The sequence below is a fragment of the Eimeria necatrix genome, genomic scaffold (assembly GCF_000499385.1).
Source record: "Eimeria necatrix Houghton genomic scaffold, Enh_scaff665, whole genome shotgun sequence".
Classification (NCBI taxonomy): Eukaryota; Apicomplexa; class Conoidasida; order Eucoccidiorida; family Eimeriidae; genus Eimeria; species Eimeria necatrix.
Genome location: NW_013654506.1, coordinates 1 through 20,661, shown reverse-complemented (window position 1 = coordinate 20,661; position 20,661 = coordinate 1). Strand labels below are relative to the sequence as shown.

At 49.3% G+C, this 20,661-nt stretch overlaps 5 protein-coding genes across 5 annotated transcripts; 1 reads left to right on the top strand and 4 right to left on the bottom strand.

Moving 5' to 3' along the window:
• Positions 1–633: 633 nt before the first annotated feature.
• Positions 634–1,763, bottom strand: ENH_00069330 (hypothetical protein; the record flags this gene model as incomplete). Its single annotated transcript, XM_013582481.1, has 2 exons — positions 634–1,082; positions 1,610–1,763. The coding sequence occupies 2 exons, from the start codon at positions 1,761–1,763 to the stop codon at positions 634–636; spliced, it is 603 nt and encodes a 200-aa protein (XP_013437935.1).
• A 42-nt stretch (positions 1,764–1,805) lies between these two features.
• ENH_00069320 (hypothetical protein) lies at positions 1,806–2,545 on the top strand (the record flags this gene model as incomplete). Its single annotated transcript, XM_013582480.1, has 2 exons — positions 1,806–1,898; positions 2,114–2,545. 2 exons carry the CDS (start codon positions 1,806–1,808, stop codon positions 2,543–2,545), a joined length of 525 nt encoding a protein of 174 aa, XP_013437934.1.
• A 270-nt stretch (positions 2,546–2,815) lies between these two features.
• On the bottom strand, positions 2,816–9,405 carry ENH_00069310 (centrosomal protein, putative; the record flags this gene model as incomplete). Its single annotated transcript, XM_013582479.1, has 12 exons — positions 2,816–2,869; positions 3,615–3,731; positions 4,263–4,374; positions 4,562–4,680; positions 4,768–4,857; positions 6,407–6,481; positions 7,237–7,302; positions 7,654–7,907; positions 7,987–8,214; positions 8,738–8,941; positions 9,059–9,206; positions 9,355–9,405. 12 exons carry the CDS (start codon positions 9,403–9,405, stop codon positions 2,816–2,818), a joined length of 1,518 nt encoding a protein of 505 aa, XP_013437933.1.
• A 2,046-nt stretch (positions 9,406–11,451) lies between these two features.
• On the bottom strand, positions 11,452–13,566 carry ENH_00069300 (hypothetical protein, conserved; the record flags this gene model as incomplete). Its single annotated transcript, XM_013582478.1, has 3 exons — positions 11,452–11,547; positions 12,193–12,503; positions 12,852–13,566. 3 exons carry the CDS (start codon positions 13,564–13,566, stop codon positions 11,452–11,454), a joined length of 1,122 nt encoding a protein of 373 aa, XP_013437932.1.
• A 1,789-nt stretch (positions 13,567–15,355) lies between these two features.
• On the bottom strand, positions 15,356–17,261 carry ENH_00069290 (nuclear cap binding protein, putative; the record flags this gene model as incomplete). Its single annotated transcript, XM_013582477.1, has 6 exons — positions 15,356–15,481; positions 15,719–15,862; positions 16,106–16,163; positions 16,288–16,354; positions 16,453–16,547; positions 16,639–17,261. The coding sequence occupies 6 exons, from the start codon at positions 17,259–17,261 to the stop codon at positions 15,356–15,358; spliced, it is 1,113 nt and encodes a 370-aa protein (XP_013437931.1).
• Between the last annotated feature and the right edge of the window lie 3,400 nt (positions 17,262–20,661).

The window sequence follows — 20,661 nt, the reverse complement described above, 5'->3', positions numbered from 1 at the left end:
AAACTATAAATTAAATTCTCAAAACTATAAATTAAATTCTCAAAACTATAAATTAAATTCTCAAAACTATGAATTAAATTCTCAAAACTATATATTAAATTCTCAAAACTATAAATTAAATTCTCAAAACTATAAATTAAATTCTCAAAACTTCAACTAAAACTCTCGAAACTATAAACTAAATTCTCAAAACTGCAACTAAAACTCTCAGAACTACAAACTAAATTCTCAAAACTGCAACTAAAACTGTCAAAACTTCAACTAAAACTCTCAAAACTGCAACTAAAACTCCCAAAACTTCAACTAAAACTGTTTTGTTGCAACTTTCCTTTGCATGCATTTGCAAGTCTACGCAAGCGTGACTGTACGTACACCCTGGCCCCAAGTGCAGTGAAGCCAAAGGCCAAAGGGAATGCACTTGTGAATTGCTGCTGCTGAACTTGTGAATTGCTGCTGCTGAACTTGCGAATTGCTGCTGCTGAACTTGTGAATTGCTGCTGCTGAACTTGTGAATTGCTGCTGCTGAACTTGTGAATTGCTGCTGCTGCACTTGTGAATTGCTGCTGTTGAACTTGTGAATTGCTGCTGCTGAAGTTGTGAATTGCTGCTGCTGAACTTGTGAATTGCTGCTGTTCAACTTGTGAATTGCTGCTGTTCAACTTGTGAATTGCTGCTGCTACTGAACTTGTGAGCTGCTGCTGCTGCTGAACTTGCGAGCTGCTGCTGCTGCTGAACTTGTGAGCTGCTGCTGCTGCTGAACTTGTGAGCTGCTGCTGCTGCTGAACTTGAGCTGCTGCTGCTGCTGAACTTGAGCTGCTTCTGCTGCTGAACTTGAACTTGTGAGCTGCTGCTGCTGAACTTGTGAGCTGCTGCTGCTGCTGAACTTGAGCTGCTGCTGCTGCTGAACTTGAACTGCTGCTGCTGCTGAATTTGTGCTGCTGCTGCTGCTGAACTTGTGCTGCTGCTGTTCAAAACAGGTTTTGGGGCTTTCCGTCGCTCTAGGGCAAGCCCACGAGCGGCTGAACACTCTGACGCGGGTGTGCGACCGGCTGGCTGGAGGAGTTTCCGCGCAGCGGTGAAATCTGCACAGAAGTGCATGCAAGAGGCCTCAGAAGAAAGCCAATAAAAGCTGCACTTAATGCATGCAAGAGGCTCCTGAAGATCTCGTAAAAGCTCCACATTAATGCAAATGAAAGAAGCCAGAAGATGGTCTGGTAATATCTGCATTAGAGGCGCCAGAAGAGGTTTGGGCTGTCTCTACAGCGAACTGTGCAGAATATTCGCAATTCGGCCGCCTACGGCTGACGGGCTCAGGCCAGTGTTTCCACTAGTTTTATTTTGAACTAAACGGAGTACAAGATCTGAAAAGAACTGCTAGTCCACCCGAAGTTTTGCACAATAGGACACGGAATTCTTCCGTGTGGCAGCGCCTCGAGGGGTGCTCGCGGGAGTGTTTCAAATGCTGCAGCGCAATCTGCTGCAAACAGCACTCAAAAAGGGAAAAAGGAAGCATTCGCCATTTAATTAATGCAGCAAAATGCAGAACTTTGCTTGAAAGTGCGGCTGTAGAGTGTGGACTGCAAACGACCGGAGTTTGGGGTGTCCGTACACCCGAACGCCGGATGTTCGTAAGCTGGTCTGAGCGACTGCAGATCAACCCGAAGAACGAACAGCACTTTTGTCTTGAAAATATTTACAGTTTCCTCAAACGCCGTAGTCCCGGCAAGTGCGAGAAGTGCAGTGTTTGTTGGCCACTCTTCCATCACTGACACGCTGAAAATGAGGGGGGAAAGCGGCGCACTGACATGGCCAGAAGAGGTAAATTAGCGCTTTCCGTGCAAAAGCGAAGGCTCTTGAGGACTTATGTTTGCATTTTAAACAGAAACGAGCATTTCAAAGTACGAACAGCTCATTTTGCAAAAGAAAGCTGAAGTTCAAGTCTGTTCAGCCGCGCTGCACAGAGTTTCGATCACTGCCTTGTTGGCTCTGAGCCGCCGCAGCCTGGCCGCCGCCTCCGCCCCGTCTCCTGCTGCAGTCCAGTGAGCATTTTTGTTTCAACTTTTATTTCTGCTGCCACTTAGCTGCTGCTGCTGCTCCTGCTGCTGCGTCCAAGTGCAGAGTTCCTTCCGCCAGCGGGCCGCAGCTTGAAGAGCTGCCGGCCAGCGCAGCTCGCTGCTCCCCTTCTCTCGCTGCTGCAGCAGCAGCAGCAGCTGCTGCTGCTGCTGCAGCTGCTGCAGCAGCAGCGCCCCGGCCGCCGGCTTGTCGAAAGCGCAAAACAACTTATGTGGGGGCGGAACTGACAAGCGGCAGTCGAAGCTCAGTGAGCAGCAGCCCACAGCAGCAGCAGCAGCAGCAGCGCAGGCGGTGGCAGCAGCAGCAGCAGCAGCAGCTGCTGCTGCACCCGCAGCAGCTGCAGCTGCCAAGCCCAAAAGACCCCTCTCTCTCGGACTCCCCACAGGACCCCGCAGCAGCAGAGTGTGGGGCGGCTTCAGCTGCTGCTTCTTGCTGCAGTCTTGATGGCATAATTGTGGTGGGATACAAATGAAAATAAAAGAAATAAAAAGAAATAAAAAGAAATAAAAAGAAATGAAATAAATGCATGCAACACTTCAGGTGCCTGGATGCAGCTGCGCGCTGTGCAGCTGGGCCGCGCACATAAACTCTTTGGCCGTCCGAAACATCTTCAACCCTCTGCAGCAAAAGGGCTAGCAGCAGGCTGCTGCTGCTGCTGCTGCTGCTGCTGCTGCTGCAGCTGCTGCTGCTGCAGCAGCAGCAGCAGCAGCTTGTTTGGAGGCTTCCAACAAACATTCGCTGCTCAAGACACTTCTCCATTCAAAAACTCCACAAACTGTTCAGAAAGTCCTCCGCCCTAGAGCAGCACAGGGAGCAGCACGCAGCACACATAAGTATAATATATATATAGATATAATATATATATTATATATATATTATATATATATATATAACAATGTATATTATATATATATATTATAAAATATATAAATGCATATAGATAAATATGTATGTTCTACATATATATAGTATAGTATATATATAATGCATATATGCATGTAAATAAATATACAATATATATAATGTACATAATATATATTATATATTATATATATGGATATAAATAGACATATTATATATTTCATGTTTGCGAATATGCATTCAAAAACATGCACTGACAGCCCACATGTTTAGAAAGCAGATAGGCTTTGGAGTGTCTGTACACCGATGCAAGTGCACAAGTGCGCATGCACAGAAGTGTTTGTCACATTTTTGAAAACATAAAAGTGCATGCAATTGTGCATGCATGCATGCATGCATGCATGCATGCATGTGCACGCATGCATGCATGCATGCATGCACACAAGCAGCAGCAAGAAGTTCTGCGCTGCCACCTTTAAAGAACGAATAGCAGCAGACCACACTTGCAAACGCATGCAAACGCATGCAAGCGCATGCATGCGCATGCAAACGCATGCAAGCGCATGCAAACGCATGCAAACGCATGCAAACGCATGCAAACGCATGCAAACGCATGCAAGCGCATGCAAGCGCATGCAAACGCATGCAAGGGATTCGTTTTGTTGTAGTTTTGGAGTCACCTCTTTGCCCCTTTCGCTTGGCCTCTGGGGGAGCCCAAAGCGCTCTCTGTCTTCGTCGCTAAACCCCAAAACGTCGCAAATCAAAAAAAAGATTTCTTCGCGTCTTTTTATATTTCCCTGGCCCGCAAGAAAACAAAAAGTGCAAAAAGGGAAGCAACTCTTGATGTGCTGCTGCTGCAGCAAGAAACGCATGCGCTGCTGCTGCAGCAAGAGACGCATGCGCTGCTGCTGCAGCAAGAGACGCATGCGCTGCTGCTGCAGCAAGAGAAGCATGCGCGCTGCTGCAGCAAGAGGTGCATGCAACACTTGATGCGCTGCTGCTGCAGCAAGAGATGCATGCAGCACTTCATCTGCTGCTGCTGCAGCAAAAGGTATATGCCACGCTCAACGCGCTGCTGCTGCAGCAAAAGATATGTGCAGCACTTAATGCGCTGCTGCTGCAGCAAAAGATATATTTTCAAGTTGAAAGCTACTTTGCATGCACTTGGCAAAGCTGTGGCAAATGCAACTCAATTGCTTCTAAATATCTAAATTAAAATGTTTGAGAATGTTTACTTGAGAGAAAATGATGCATTAAATATGAAATGAAAAGCAAAAGCGGGGCTTGTGCATGCAACTGGAGAGGCGCCGCGTGTACAGACACCTCACGTGCGCTTCTTGGTACTTGGCAATCATTTGCGCTACAATTCTTTTGTCTACAAAATAGTCCTGATCTTCCACTTGTGCATGCAGCTTCTGCAGCAGCTTCTGCATGCCGTCCCTGATTGCAGAAGCAGCAACAAAGGCTTGAATGCCAAACCCTAAACCCTAAACCCTAAACCCTAAACCCTAAACCCATGCCATCCCTGATTGCAGAAGCAGCAACAAAGTTTTGAATGCCAAACCCTAAACCCTAAACCCTAAACCCTAAACCCTGAAACTTGATCTCCGAAACCTCTTGAACTCACGAAATAGTTTTGTTGTCCGCTTCATATTTATCTGCTGCTGCTTTTGCTTCGTCTCTTTGCTTAAAGGCCTCCTCTAGCTTTCCCTCAAGCTCTTGAATTTGCGTCTTGAGGGTTTGGTTCTGAAGATGCAGAAAAACAAAACAGAATTTGCAAAAAGTTTCGAAAATATTTAATATTTTTCATTTAATTGTTTCAAATTGACTCACTAAATTCAAATCATTTTGCATTTCCTCCAATTCACTTCGAGCCGTCGCCAACTCCGCGCGAAGTCGACTGACTGTGCCATCGCAGTCTGTCTGGACACCCCAACGCAGCAGCAGCAGCAGCAGCAGCAGCAGCAGCAGCAGCAGCAGCACAAAGTAAAATAGTGTGAGGGGATAAAACAAAAAAAGAAAAGATTAAAATAAGACAAAGGAGAAAAAGATTCAAATAAAACAGAAAGAGAAAACAACAGAGGCTTTAAATGGCCACTGAGTTTCAAACTCTCTCCTTCACTATAAACAGGAAAAAAGGTGTCAGTGAGATATTCATTTCAAACGCCAAAAGAAAGAAAAAAACACTTGAAGAAATAAACAAAAATGTGGAAAAAAAAGAAAAAAATCCAAGAACTAGATAATGTTTCAGATATTTGCTTCAAATACCACGAGAAAGAATAAACTACTTGAAGAAATAAACAAAAAATGTAAAAGAAGAAAATTCAAGAATTCGAAAACACTTCATTAAACGCCAAAGAAAGGATAAAACATTGGAAAAATAAACAAATGTAAAAAAGAAAATTCAAGAATTAGAAATACTTCATTAAACGCCAAAGAAAGAATAAAACATTGGAGAAATAAACAAAAATGCAAAAATAAAATTCAAGAATTAGAAAACACTTCATATAATTGTTTCAAACGTCAAAGAAAGAATAAAACATTGGAGAAATAAACAAAAAATGTAAAAAAGAAAATTTAAGAATTAGAAATATTTCATTAAACGCCAAAGAAAGAATAAAACATTGGAGAAATAAACAAAAAATGTAAAAAAGAAAATTCAAGAATTAGAAAACACTAAAAGTAAAAAAGTGCAAACCTGAACTTTTTTTAAAACCCGCGCATATTTCTCAACAGCCAATTTGGCCTCCTGCAGTTCTTTTTCCATTGCGTCTCTTTCGGAGTGGGCTTTAATTAATTCGACTTCTGATTTTAAATGCAAAAAAACAAATTAAAAGAAATTAAAACAAATTAAAACAAATTAAAACAAATTAAAATAAATTAAATAAAAGAAAATGAAATCAAAAAGTCCAAAGGGGAAGTCAAAAGTGTACAACAATGGCAGGCCACAAAACACTGCTTTTTGTCTTCGCCGTTTTCAAACATTTTCGAATTTTAAAAACGTTTTTGAATTTTAAAAGCATTTTTGAAAAACACTTTTGAATTTTAAAAGCATTTTTGAATTTTAAAAGCTTTTTTGGACTTTTAAAAGCATTTTGAACTCTCAAAATGTTTGAACTTGGCGGGAAATTGAGAGAAAAGGCAGATGTGGAAGAAGAAGGAATTGTTTTCTGGAAAATTGCTTTTAAAAAGTCCAAGTTGGCTTTTTCAGAACCTGAAATGCTTTGGATTTCTCGAATTTCTTCAAGTCTTCCACTTTCGCGTTTGACAGTTTCCAGTTCTTTCTCAAGTGTCTGTACTCTCTGCATGCAAAGTTGCAAGTGGAAACAAACCCAAAATAAAAAAAACTGTTCTCATTTCAGTTCCTTCTTTGCAAATTAAAACTCTTTTCCAATTTTAATGTCCGAACTTTTAAAAGTGACGAGACTTTGCGCAGAGAAGAGTCCGCGCACACTTTCTCGGGTGTACGTACAGCTGCGTCCCCTCGAAGCTCCGCCAACTCTTCCAAAGCTTCTTGCAAAGCTCGAGAGACAGAAGCATGAGAAGACTGAACAAAAAGGAAAATAGATGAAATTAAACCTTTATTTCCAATTAATTCAGCTCTGCATGCATGCATGCATGCATGCATGCATGCATGCATGCATGCATGCATGCAATCCTGGGACCAAGTGCTTTTGCAAAACCACAAAAACTCCATTTTCTGCATGCAGTTTTGTTCAACTTTAAACATCAACTCTGAGGAATTCTAAAAGACTTAAATGACTCTGCATGCATTCGGTTGAGACATAATAAAAGTCTAAAGTGAAGATATAAAAGCAAAAGCTTGAAAGGAAAAGTTAAAAAGACTAAAAACGAAAGTCAAAAGTGTAAAAATAAAAGAAAAGTGAAAGTCCAAAAGTCCCAAATAAAGACCAAAAGAAAAACATAAAAGTCTAAAAGTCCCAAATAAAGACCAAAAGAAAAACTTAAGAGTCCCAAAGTCCAGAAGTCCAAAAGAAAAGAGCAAAAGAAAAGTTTAAAAGTCCAAAAGTGGAAAAGAAAAGAAAAAAAAACAAAAAGTGGAAAAGCAAAACTTGCCTGCCAAGAGCGCAGCTGCAGCAGCAGGTCTTTGTTTTCGCTGGCCAACTCTTCTGAAGACTGTTGAATTTTATTTGAACTTTTTTTTTCGAAGTTTTCCAAAAGTTCTTTGTACAGAACTCTGCAGCAAACGCAGCACTTCTGCAAACTCCGGAAAGTTTGAACAATCTTTTTATTTTAATTATTTTTATTTCTTTTTTCTTTTTTTATTTCCACAAACCTAACTGTCTCGAGCTGCTCCGTCACTTTTCCCAGTTGCGTCTTCAGCCTTTCCGTTTCTTCGCTGTCAGCCTGTATTCCAAAAAAGAATTAAAAAGAAATAAAATGCAAATGAAGTTAAATGGAATAATAATGGAATAATAAAGAGTGAGGAATTAGAAAATAAAAGTATTAATCGAAAGACTTAGTCGAAACAGAAATGAACAAACTGGAAAAGAGAATGAAAAAGATGAATTCCTGCAACTTCCGCCCGATTTCGCATTTAAACTTCCCGTTTTTTCCGCATTTATTTCAATTTTATGATTTAAATTCATTTTAATTCTTTTAAATTTATTTATCTCGTCAAAAAAGAGAAAACGAGAAACGCAGCTGGGCTCGCTGCATGCGCAATTGCACGGGCGCTGGGGTGTACGTACACCCGACCTGCTTCACTCTTTCGCGCTCAGCTTCCCTCTGCTCTTCAATCATTTGTTGAGAATCTTTTAAATCTTCAGTTAGTTCCATTACTCGCCGCTGCAGCGCAGCAGCTTGGTGCTGCAGCTGCTGCCGCTTGGCCATTTCCTGCAGCAGCCGCCGCTCAGCCTCGGGGGCCCCTGGGGGCCCCTCGCTGCTGCTGAGGGCCTCTTCGCCTTGTCTAGGAGTCACTACTGCAGAGCTTCCGCGGGACAAAGTCCCCCCTGGGGGCCCCCGAGGCGCTCGAAAGCCCGCTGTTGCTGCTCTCTTCAGCAGCTGCTGCTGCAGCAAGGGCCCCCGCACAGCGCACGAGCTTTTCTGCTGCTTGTACGCATTTGGTCAAGGAAAAAAAACCCCCATTTGGGTCTTGCGGGGCCCCCCGGGACTCCGGGGGGCCCCCCTGGGGGGCCCCCCCGGGGGGCCCCCCAGGGGGGCCCCCCGAAGACTCGAAGCCCCGCAGCCAGCTGTACAACTCGGGGGGAAGAGTCCGCGCCAAAGGCCGTGACAGCAGCTGCTGAAAAGACGCAGAACCTGCAAACCCAACCCAAACCCTAAACCCTAAACCCTAAACCCTAAACCCTAAACCCTAAACCCTAGATGGAGGCCTTCGCCCCCCAGGCTAGCTCGTGGCTAGCTGGCTAGCCAGGCCAGAACCTTGAAGGCGAGAAGCATTTAAAATTCGACTAAGAGAAAAGTTGAAGTAGGGTTTGGTTCTGGAACTAGGGTTTGGAATTAGGGTTTGGAATTAGGGTTTGGAATTAGGGTTTGGAATTAGGGTTTGGAATTAGGGTTTGCAAACCACCTTGAGTGTGCCGCCACTCGCGGTTTACGAACTCCGCCTGATTGGCAGTTCGCTCGAGAGAGCTGCAGAGGCCCTCGAAGATGTCCCAAGAGTCGAGGCCCGGGCTGGCTAGCTGGCTAGCTAGCTGGCTAGCTAGCTGGCTAGCTGGCTGGCTAGCTAGCTGGCTAGCTAGCTGGCTAGCTAGCTGGCTAGCTGGCTGGCTAGCTGGCAGCCCCAGGGCCTGCGCCAGCCGCTCCAGCGGCTGCGCCACACTCTCCAGCTGCGGGTCGCTCGCGCTGCTGCTGCCCCTGCTTCCTGCTGCTGCTGCTGCTGCTGCTGCTGCTTCCGAATCCCCCCCCTGCTGCTGCTGCTGCTGCTGCTGCTGCTGCTGCTGCTGGGAAGACAGGCGGGAGCGCAGCTGGCGGCACTCCCTGCGGAGGCTGGCTAGCTGCTGCGCATACTTGGCAGTTTCGGCCTCTGCAAAAAAAAGATTGGAATTAAAAATAAATAAAATAAATAAAAGTGGAAATGAAATAAATGAAGTTTAAAGGAGCTGCAGAGCTGCAGGGACTCAGGGCTGGGGTGTACGTGCACCTGAAAGCTCCAGCTGCCGCGCAACAGCTTCCTGCTGCGCCTTCTGCTGCTGCAGCAGCAGCAAGTCCCTGGAGGGGCCCCTCTGGGGGCCCCCCAAGTCTTCTTGTTCTTCTTCTTCTTCCTCGTCTTCATCTTCAGAAAGCAGCACCTAATTCAGAAAAAGATCCAAACCCTAAACCCCCAGCATGAGCTCCGGCTGGGCGCGCTTCCGGGCTCCGCACGAGGGTTTAGGGTTTAGGGTTTAGGGTTTAGGGTTTAGGGTTTGGGGTTTGAGCTTTGTTAGGGTTTTGAGTCACCGCATTTATTTCGTTGACCGCCCCGCGAATCGCGCACCACGCATTCTGCATTCTTGAAGGTGATCTGAACAGCTTTCCGTCTTGAGTGCAAACCCTGGACTTGAACTCCAAACCCTAGGCCTGGAAAGCTGGCTCGAAGTGGCCAAAATGCGCAAATTTAAGAATAAAAAAGAATAAATAAAAGACATTTCGAAGGGAAATGCAGACTTTAAACATTTGTCCCGAGGCTTTGCTCCCTGCATGGCTGGGGGGCCCCATAGGGGCCCCCGACTCGCGCTCGGTCTTTCGTGACCAAGTTCCACCTCTTTTTCTTCAGTTTCTTTTATTTATTGCAATTAAAATATTCAAACAAAACGTTTGAGCGCAGTGTCATCTCGTGAGTCTTTGCTTTCCCTCCTTTTCAGCTCAAGTGCATGCTCGCCAGCCTTGGCTGCACAGAACAAGCGAAGGAGCTGCAACAATTTCGGATTATTTCGTTTAAAAACAATCTTTTGGTTTTTATTTTGCATTTTCTTTGTATATTATTTATTTAAAAGCGACTTTTGGGTCTTTTTCTCATTTTGCATTTTCTTTGTATCCCCCGCTGTCTGCACGCACGGCATTCCAGAATCCCAGACCAAGTCCTGAATGTTTCTTTTGCCCCTCATATTTCACATAAAGTTGAACTAAATTTCATTTTAAATACAAAAAACAATTTTTTAATGCAAAAGGAATATCTCTGAAGGGTCTTTGCGCCAAAAACAGCGCTGGAAAATGCTGTTTGTTGCCTTAGTTGCCAGCATTCCAGTTGCTTTCTTTCTTGTGCTGCCACCAATTCCAAGTTGTTTTCTGTTTTTAAAAAGCTGCTGAAGCTCTTCAGCACATTTCTAAAATGATTTACTTTTTGATTTATGAATAGCACAGCTCTGCCCCCTCGAAACTCAAAGAAGAGTCTCGACAAGACGCATGCTGCAGCTAGCTCGTCTCTGCTGCAGCAAGCTAGCTGCTGCTGCAGCTAGGTTGCCTCCGCTGCAGCAAGCTAGCTGCTGCTGAAGCTAGCTAGCCTGCTGCTGCTGCAGCTAGCTAGCCGCTGCTGCAGCTAGCTAGCCGCTGCTACAGCTAGCTAGCCGCTGCTACAGCTAGCTAGCCGCTGCTACAGCTAGCTAGCCGCTGCTGCAGCTAGCTAGCCGCTGCTGCAGCTAGCTAGCCGCTGCTGCAGCTAGCTAGCCGCTAGGCTTTTGAAGCCCTCTGTAGCTGGAAGAATGTCCACTTCAAGTCCACTCATTTGTTGGTTAGAGTCAACATCTGATCTAAACTATTTATATTTTCTTTTGTTTTCACTAAGTCAATTTTCTCCGGAGTTTCTGTTGTGACTTCCCAACAGCTGCGCCGCCGCGCGCGGCCACACACTTCAGGTGTATGTACACATAAAACTCTCAAGAAACCCCAGACCCTGCAGGATCCAAAAAGGGACTTCACTAACATTTCCAGCAGCAAAGCAGCAGGAAATCCCTAAGACTGCAGCGCATGCAGTTGAAGGGGGCCCCCGGTGCCTCCTTTGGGGCTGGGGGGCCCCTCGGGGGCCCCCAGAAGCTCCTATGAGCACCTGAAGCCCCTGGGGGCCCTGGGGGCCCCCTGCAGCCCGGGGGGCCCCAGCTGGGGGGCCCCCAGCTTGGGGGCCCCCCGCTTGGGGGCCCCCTGCAGCCCGGGGGGCCCCAGCTGGGGGGCCCCCAGCTGGGGGCCCCCAGCTGGGGGGCCCCCAGCTTGGGGGCCCCCAAGCTGGGGGCGCTGTTGGGTATTTGTACACAAGGCACTAGTCGTTGGTGGCCTTTGCCTACAACGAAGAGAAAGTCTTCGTGGTCCACAAGCAGCAGCAGCAGCAGCAGCTGCTGCTGCTGCTGCTGCTGCTGCTGCTGCTGCTTGCGGCTGTCAATAGACGGAAAGAAGAAACAACAAAGAAGAAGTTTTTCTTCTTCGTGCCGTTTGCCTCAACTGTTCAGAAGCTCGGAAACGCTGTAGTCATATAACCTTGCTTTTCGCATGCTGCTACTGCTGCGCGTGCTGTTATTGTTGCTGCTGCTGCTGCTGCTGCTGCTGCTGCAGCTGCTGCTGCTGCAGCTAGGAATGCTCGTTAGCTTGTCGCACCGCCAGGCGGCAGCGGCGGCAAAGTTCTTCCCAGTCGACTTCGGGGAACTTCTCCCTGAGCTGCTCCCCCTGAAAATAAAGTTCAAATAAAAACAAAAAAGAAAAAAGAATTAAATAATACAACTTTAAAGAGGAAAGCCCCGCATGCAGCAAACGGATGAAGCCCGTGCATGCAATTCAACTTCTGCATGCGCGTGGGTCTACGCACACACCAAAACGTGAAAATCTGAAAATCAGAAAAAAAGATAAAATGAGAGAAACTGGGGGAAAATGCAAACAAAAAAAGCAAAAAAAACAAAAACTGAGACAAAAGAAAGAAAGAAATTGAGGAAAAGAAGAAAACGAGGAACTGTTTTGCATGCAGACGCAAAGACACAGGAAGACTCGCAAGTGAATGGAGGAAAAGACTGCGAAAAAGGGAATGCAGAGAGCGAAACAAAACGCAATAAAACGGAAAAGAGAAACAAAAATAAGCACAAAGGACTTCACTCAAATAGCCGGAGAAAAGAAAAGAAATGCGGAAATTCAAAAACACCCAAAACGCACGCAGAGGCAGCCACAGCTCCCGACGGCGGCAAACGAGCATAGCGAGCGAAAGGCAGCGAAACACCCGGAGAAAGAGAGAAGAAAGAAAATAAAAGAAAAAGGAAATAAAAGAAAAGAAAAGGAATATAAAAGAAAAGAAGAAAATGAATAAAAAAGAAAGATAAAGACCTTGTTGGCGTAGGCGAGGAAGTGCACCACCCAGGCGCCGCGGTCTTGGCGCTGCACGCTGGTGTCCACGACGATGCTGCACCAGCCCTCGATGCAGAGGCTGAAGCGCGTGGAGCAGCGGGGGTCCAAGTCGATGGAAAGGGGGTTTATAATCAAAGAAACAGAACCTAAACATCCTTCTAAACCCCCGACTTCGTAAGCCCTTCGGTCTCGAAACCAAAACCAGTGGCCCCTGTACAGAAGGAAGTACCGCGCGCTCCACCGCACGCGGCACCGCGGCCACGAGCTCCCCGGCGCCGTGTGCACGTTTCCTGCAAACAACCCGAAAACGCGAAGTTTTCGCTCCTTTTTCCCCGATTAACCGAATAATAATAATGAATTTTTCATTTAGTTCACGCAAAGCAAAAAATTTAAACGAAAAGCCAACGAAAACCACGAAGATCGCGTCGAAACGCGATTTTCCGAACTTGAATTGCAGCTTTCCCGCCGCAGCAAGTTCACAACCCCCGCGACTGCAACTTTGCGGAAAACTGCAGAACTTCGAACTAAAAGCACTTAAAAACAATTAAAAACAATTAAAACAATTAAAAACAATAAAAAACAATTCAAACAATTCAAAACAATTCAAAAAGAAAAGGAATTCAAAAACGGCTCCGCACCGTGGTACAGGGGCAGCCGGTCTATTCCCAACTCCCCAGTGCTGTCTTCGAGCAAATAGCCGTTGAAAGCTTTCGAAAGTCTTATTGCAGAAGCAGACATTTGAACAGAAGAAAACTGTTTAATTATAAGTCTTTGAAAGGACTTGCTGGAGATGGGGTGTTTCTCCTGGACGTAGGTTGGCTGCCGCTTCACGAAGTCGGGCTCGGCCTCGTGCTGCTGCTGCTGCTGCTGCTGCAGCTGCTGCTGCAGCTGCTGCTGCAGCAGGAAAGCCGAAGTGTCGTACTGCAGCATGGGCGCGCCGCCCCCGCTTTCGTCTTCGAAGGCGTTTATGATGTCGCTTTCCGTGTTGCAGGGGTGCAGCGCGAGGCTCGCGAACTGCTGCTGCAGCAGCAGCTGCTGCTGCTGCTGCTGCTGCTGCGCGTGCTGCTGATACGGCAGCGGCGAAGAAGCATACTTCTGCAGCGAGCCGCTCGCGCTGCTGCTGCGTCTTGCTGCAGCAAAGCGGGCGGAGAGGTCGGGGAGGATGCTGCGAGTCCCCCAGGCGCTGCTGTTGTTGCTGCTGCCGTCGCTTTTGGCTGCTGCTGCTGCTGCTGCAGCAGCAGCAGCAGCCGCTGCTGCTGCAGAAGCTTCCCGCGGGCCCACTGCACCAATGGACCACTCGGCCCCCGGAAGGAAGTGACCATCCTCCCTCTTGGCCCCCTCAGGCCCTTCCATTTTCGCAAACTCGGAATTAGGGTTTAGGGTTTAGGGTTTGGGGCACACGGAACCGCCATGCCTTTTGCTGCGGGGAAGCTCGCAAACCCTGAGACGAAACCCTCGGCCAAACCCCCGGCGCAAACCCTAAACCCTCGCCGCGGCCAGCCGCGGAAGCCCTGCTGCGGGCAGCAGCAAGCCTCGGCGCGCCGCGAGGGTTTAGGGTTTAGGGTTTAGGGTTTAGGGTTTAGGGTTTGTGTGGCAAAGGGCGGCTGCGCTCTCGCGAAGGCCAGCCGGCCGCCTGCAGAGGCAGCGCGTGTGTTTACGGGGGCGGTTTGAGAGTTTGGGAAAAGGTTTCATGAAAAGCCAAACCCTAAACCCTAAACCCTAAACCCTAAACCCTCAGCCACGCCTGGCGCGCCCCAGAGCCCGGGGCCTCCAGGACAAGTTCGCTGCTGCTGCAGGGTTTCCGGCGGAGTGGTCCAGTGGTCTTGACCAGCGGTGAAGCGAAGAGAAGGGGTAAAAACAGCGGAAACGGAGTTTTGCACAAACCCTAAACCCTAAACCCTAAACCCTAAACCCTGCGGGGGCCCTTGGCTGGTCCTGGTTAGCCGCGGCCTCTCGAGGCCCCAGCGCGAGACGGGACCCCCGCGCCTCGCCAACTGCAGCAAAACTCTGAAAAGGGGAATTAAAATCTTTTAAAAGATTTTAAAAGTACTTTTTACTTCTTTGAATTCCAAGTTTTTCAACTCCGGACTCAGAAAGCTGCGCTTTCCCCGCGGCCTCGGGCGCCACCGCCAGCCAGTTCTGCTGCGTTCCTCTTTTGCAAATCTGCTGCTCTCAGCTTTCCACTTTTGCAAATTGCTGCTGCTGCAGCGCCAAAAAGCTGCTGCTGCTGCTGCTGTTTGCTGCTGCCAGCCGCTGCTGCGCTGCAGCGCGCCGCTGGACTCCGCAGCAGCCACGGCTGCAGCGCCAGCCCGAAAAGCAGAAAACCCGCAAAGACAGCCTCGAAAAACGAAAAATTCAAATTGCAAAAACTCAAAAACTCAAAAACTAAAGACGGAAACCGAAAGACAGCCACTGACGGCCGAGCAGCAGAAAGCGACTTCGGCGGAAAGCGCTGGACCACTTTTCTGCACAAATCCGCTAATTTAATGCAACTTTCCTGGCAAATTCAGACAAACAATCAAAAAACGAGAAAGCTCGTAGAGATCCAGCCTTGATTGGAACGAAAATGAAGCAAAAATGAACTTCTCCCGCCGCAAGTGGCGCTTTCAACTTGCAGTGGCTAAGGGGTGTACGTACACCTCAGGAAAGGAAAGAATCCAACGCATATTTGCAACATTGATTATTTGCACCACTTTCTTTCCGTGTGCGAATTTGAACAACTTATTTGCAGATTCTAACTCTAAAAAATTGGAGAATTACTTCGGGAAGTGCATGCAGTTAAGAAAGTTTGTGCAAATTCAGACATTTCGGCTAAGTCGTGAGCGGTGATGAGGAAAAAAAAGAAATAAAAGCATTTTTTTCCTTCCGTTATGAGGGCTTCCCTCTAGTTTGCATGCATGCACAAAAGTTGGACAATTGGGTTTTCTGAAAAGATTGAATTTTCTGAAAAGATTGAATTTTCTGAAAAGATTGAATTCTGAATTTTGTTTGCATGTTTTTGTTTGTCTGGGCTGCGAGTGGACAGCGCAGAAGTCAGTTTCGCATGCGTTTGCAGACTTGGCAAAGTGCATGCAAATGTTTTTTATTTCTTTTATTTCTTTTATTTCTTTTTATTTCTTTTATTTCTTTTATTTTTTTAAGTTCAACTTTCTGGACTTTTCATTTGCCACTCTTTGCTAGTGCTGCAGTAATGCTTCTGCACTTGTCCAATTACTATCAGCAAATTCGAAACGCGCCGATCTTCGGTGCCGCTCATCACCATCTCCACCTGCACCACCAAACACCCAAACCCTAAACCCTAAACCCTAAACCCTAAACCCTAAACCCTAGCGGTTTGGTTAAAACCCTAGGCCAAATAACCCCGCAAAACCCGCACTTCATTCTTGAAGTGAATTCAACTTTCCGAAGAAAGCTGCGCAGCCTTCGCGGGCGCTGCGCTGCGGTGTACATACACCGCAGCTCACTGCGGTGTACATACACCCCAGCCGCTGCGGCCGCCGCTCACCTCTTCTTTCAGTTTTTTCAAATTAATAAATTCTGCATATTTGCGTCCGAAGAAGATGCAGCGCAGAAACAGAAAGCGACTTCGCGCAGGCGAAGTTTCCTTTATTAGATCTTCAATTAAATGGACCATCAAAAAGTGCAGCAACTGAAAAAACAAAAGAGAAAAAGACAAAAGACTCTGCGGACTCAGCCAAATAAACGGGACTGCCAGGCCCGCGGTTGGGGGCTTTATTGCGGGTTTAGGGTTTGTTTGAGGGTTTAGGGTTTGTCTGAGGGTTTAGGGTTTGTTTGAGGGTTTAGGCCCTTTTTGAGGGTTTAGGGTTTGTTTGAGGGTTTAGGGCCTTTTTGAGGGTTTAGGGTTTGTGCTAGGGTTTGGGGTTTTCGCCACCTGTTCTGCTTCTGTGTCGGTTGGCATTGGCGCCGATGCTGCTGCAGCTTCTTCTCTCCTGAAACGCAAACCCTCGAGTCCTAAACCCTAGATTAGCGTAAACGCCGGCGAGCAGCCCCAACAAGCCCCAAACCCTAAACCCTAAACCCTAAACCCTAAACCCTAAACCCTAGACGACGCACGCATTTTCGCACGCGTCCAGCGCGCCTCTGAGAACTGTTTCGACCAACTCGAGCTGCCCCCAGGAGTCTGCAAACAAAAGAGTTTTCGAAGTGGATTTGAAGAAAAGGAAAAAGTGGCAAACCCTAGAAAAGGGTTTGTCAGGGCCACGGGGTGTACAGACACACCGCGGGTGTCTGCGTCCTCCCCGCACAACTCCTGGAGCACTCGAATTCTTTGCAGAATTCCAGTTTTCAGAAATGCATGCAAAGTGAGGGCAGTCCTGCGGAAAAAGAAACACAAAAAAGGGTTTATTTCGAAAAAGCGGAGGTTTCGGAACCCTTATACGCTGATTTAGGGTTTGCGCCACTCGCCGCTGCTGCGAAGTGCTCCAGAACTTCCGGACGGCCTGCAGCACCGCGGGGTGTATGTCCACTTCACTTTGAGTTGCAAAACAAACAAAAGTTTGCAAATAATTCGAAAGAATTCTATTTAAATGAGTTTGTGTTTTGCTTCCGAAAGACAAAAGACAAAACACAAACAACTTCAGCGCCTCCTCGAAGCTCCAGGGGGCCCCCGCGGTGTCTCGACAGCACGTCTCCAGAATGGAAGTGTCCACAACTCGGGGGGCCCCCCTGACTTCTTCTTTTTCTTCCATCATTCCATCTTCTGCTGCTGCTGCTGCTGCTGCTGCTGCGTCTTCTGCTGCTGCTGCTGCTGCTGCGTCTTCTGCTGCTGCTGCTGCTGCTGCGTCGGCAGCTTCTCCGTCCAGCGTTTCCGCTGCTGCTGGCGAGTTGCTGCCGTTCATTGCTTCTGCTGCTGCTGCGTCTTCTGCTGCTGCTGCGTCTGCTGCTGCTGCGTCTGCTGCTGCTGCGTCTGCTGCTGCTGCGTCTGCTGCTGCGTCTGCTGCTGCAGCAGCCTCCTGCTGCGCTCCTTCTGCTGCTGCGTCTTCTCCTTCTGCTGCTTCTGCTGCACCCAACGGCGCGTCAGTCTCCATGGCGCCTTCTGCCTCTGCACACAACCACCGAACCCTAAACCCTAAACCCTAAACCCTAAACCCTAAACCCTAAACCCTAACCCCTGAACCCCAAACCCTAAAAACCAAACCCCAAATTTTAAACTCAAACCCTAAACCCTAAACCCTAAACCCTGGACGAAATGCGTGGGGCTTTTAGCCAAGAAGAAGGGCAAAAGGCAATTAATTTGTTTTAATTTCCCACTTTCTTCCGAACTTTCTTCAACTTGAAACTTCTGGGGAGGCACCAGAGGCCCTTTGCTTTTGTGGCGCCCCACAAGAGACACCAGCAGTCTGTACACCCCAACAGCACTTTCTTTCTTTTCCTCTTCTCCTCCAAAAGAGAACTTCAGCATTTGCCGCAGCAAAGAAAACTCCACAAGTCCAACGGGGGCCCCCGGGGGGCCCCCCTGGGGGCCCCCCTGGGGGCCCCCCTGGGGGCCCCCCTGGGGGCCCCCCTGGGGGCCCCCCGAGGGGGCCCCCCCCGCGGGCTGGGTGGGGCCCCCCTCCTCTTTTTTGTCCCCTTCAGACCCCTGGGAAGGGCCCCCAGGGGGCCCCCCTGGGGGGCCCCCAGGGGGGCCCCCTGGGGGCCCCTCAGACGGGGCAGGGTTGAGGTAAAGATAGGGATTTTGAGGGACTGCTCGGGGAGGCAAAAGGTCCTTTACACAGTCGGGAATAGCCAGGGCCTGAGACCCACAAGCAGCAGCAGCAGCAGCAGCAGCAGCAGCAGCAGCAGCAGCAGCAGCAGCAGCAGCAGCAGCACAAAGCGCTCATTTATTATAAAGCCCTGGTGACCGCTGGTTACTAGCAGAGGTGTCCATACACTGCAAAAGGGCACAACCCGCATCCACCGCAAACCCCAACCCCCAAACCCTAAACCCCAAACCCTAAACCCTAAACCCTAAACCCTAAACCCTAAACCCTAAACCCTAAACCCTAGCCCACGAGCGCGTCTGGGTAGTTGATTCGCATGGCCTTCTCCAGGGCCAACTTTATAAAGAGCTTTGTGGAGGGGGGCCCCCTCCCAACTCCAACCCATTCTTCCAGCAGCTTGCTGGGGCCCCCCCAGGCATTTAACCAGTACCCAAAAAAGTCCGCCAAAGTCTGCAGCAGCAAACCCACTGCAGCACAGGGCCCCCTGCTGCAGCACGGGGCCCCCTGCTGCAGCACGGGGCCCCCTGCTGCAGCACGGGGCCCCCTGCTGCAGCACAGGGCCCCCTGCTGCAGCACGGGGCCCCTGCTGCAGCAGCAGACCCCCAGCAGCTCGGGGGGCCCCAACTGCTGCAGCACACTCTGCTGGGGGCCCCCTGGGCACTAGGGGCCCCAACGCCGTCAGGGGGCCCCTGAGGGGCCCCTCTGAGGGGCCCCCTCAAGCTGAGGGGCCCCTGTAAGGTCTGCAAGATCAGGGGCCCCCGCAAGATGAGGGGCCCCTGTAAGACGGGAGGCCCCTCTACCCCGCCCTGAGAGCTGCTGGGGGCCCCCAGGGGGCCCCCAGGGGGCCCCCTGGAGGTCCCCTGAGGCCCCTGGGGGCCCTCTGGGGCCTCCTGAGGGCCCTCTGGGGCCCCCTGGGGGCCCTCTGGGGCCCCCTGGGGGCCCCCTGGAGGCCCCCTGAGGCCCCTGGCGGCCCTCTGGGGCCCCCTGGGGGCCCCTGAAGTGCGCGGGAAGCGCGCGCTGCACTTGCTGGGTCAAAAGGACTTACCAGAAGTGTTTGGTGGTCCATGTCAATAGAGCGACGCACAAGACTTGTAAGAAGAGTCTCAACAACAGAAATGAGAGGGTTTTGGAGCTGGCAGAGGCGGTGCAGCAGACGGGCGTAGGCAAAGGGGGCCCCCGAGGGGCCCCTGATGATCGGAGAGCGCGGCAGCCGCAGCATTTCGCTGAAGAGGCACTAAACGCATGCAAATAAAATAAAAAAGAAATAAAATAATTCAAAACTCGAAAGAAAACGGCCTCGCGGTGCTGCGCGTTCTTTCCGCGCGCGCGGGCGCGCCGATTCAGGTGTACAGACACCTCGCGCTTGCGCGCCGGCACCTGCCGCGGATCTTCGGATTTGAATCCTCAAAAGAATAAAAAGAATAAATGAAAAGTATAAAAGGAAAATAAATGCATTTTAACAAAGTATTTTGCAGAATATTCAAAGAAGGCGGGCCCGAGGCGCGGGTCTGCTGCAGCGCGATTGCAGGAATTCTTGAAACCAATCTGCTGCTTCTGAAATGCCATTATTCCATTTTTCAAAAACTTTTTATATTTACATTTATTCCTTTTTATTAACAGCGCATGCATGCATTTACATTTATTTCTTTTTAATACCAGCGCATGCATGCAGAGGGAAGAGAAAAAGAAGCTGGAAGCGCAAAAACTGGCGGCGCGGCGCAGCTCCCCGCGCAGCTAGGGTTTAGGGTTTAGGGTTTAGGGTTTAGGGTTTGGCGCGGACCTCCACCAAGACGTAGTCGAACTGCGGATGGTCCACTGGCACTCTCAAAAGCTGCTCCGCACAAAGAGAAATGTTTGGCAAAAAGTTTCGGAGAATTGTCAAAAAGTAGTCTTCCAGTATCCTGCGGTGTACGTACACCCCAAAACGCAAGCCCCGCATTCAACGCTGCTGCGCCCGAAACCCTAAACCCTAAACCCTAAACCCTCCTCAGCACTAGGCCCTTTTAAACGCTACGCCCTGGACCTTCCCAAACCCTAAACCCTAAACCCTAAACCCTAAACCCTCCCAAAGCCAACCTAGCCCTCCGAAACCCCCCCGAACGCCCCAAAACCCTCCCGAAGCCCAAACCCCGGCCCCACCCCCGCCCCAAACCCCAAACCCTAAACCCTAAACCCTAAACCCTAGGCGGACCACTGGTCATGGGGCGGCAGGGGAATGTCCACTTGCTGCAGCGAAGCCGGCAGCCGCAGCAGGGTTTCCAGGGGCTGCATGCGCGGCAGCAAAAGCTGGGGTTTTATATTTTGCAAAAAAGGAAAGTCCAAAAGGGGGGCCCCCTCTGCTGCAGACAAGAGGGGCCCCAACTCGCTGGACTGGTAGAAACGCAGAGTCGTGCGCGAGTGCCACTCCGCCTGCAACAAACCCTAAACCCTAAACCCTAAACCCTAAACCCTAAACCCTAGAGCCAAGCGGCAAACCCTCAGCCCCGAACCCTGCGCGCCACACGCTGAACCCCAAGCCCTAAACCCCGAATTCGGAACCCCAAACCCCAAACCCTAAACCGCGAACCCTAAACCCTAAACCCTAAACCCTAAACCCTAAACCCTAAACCCTAAACCCTAAACCCTCACGTCGATCATTGAGTCGATTGCATCCAGCAGCGCCGCCAGTCTGTCTGTGGTGCTCAGAGTTGGAGGGGCCTTTGCCTCGGGGGCCTCTCCCTGCCGTTCC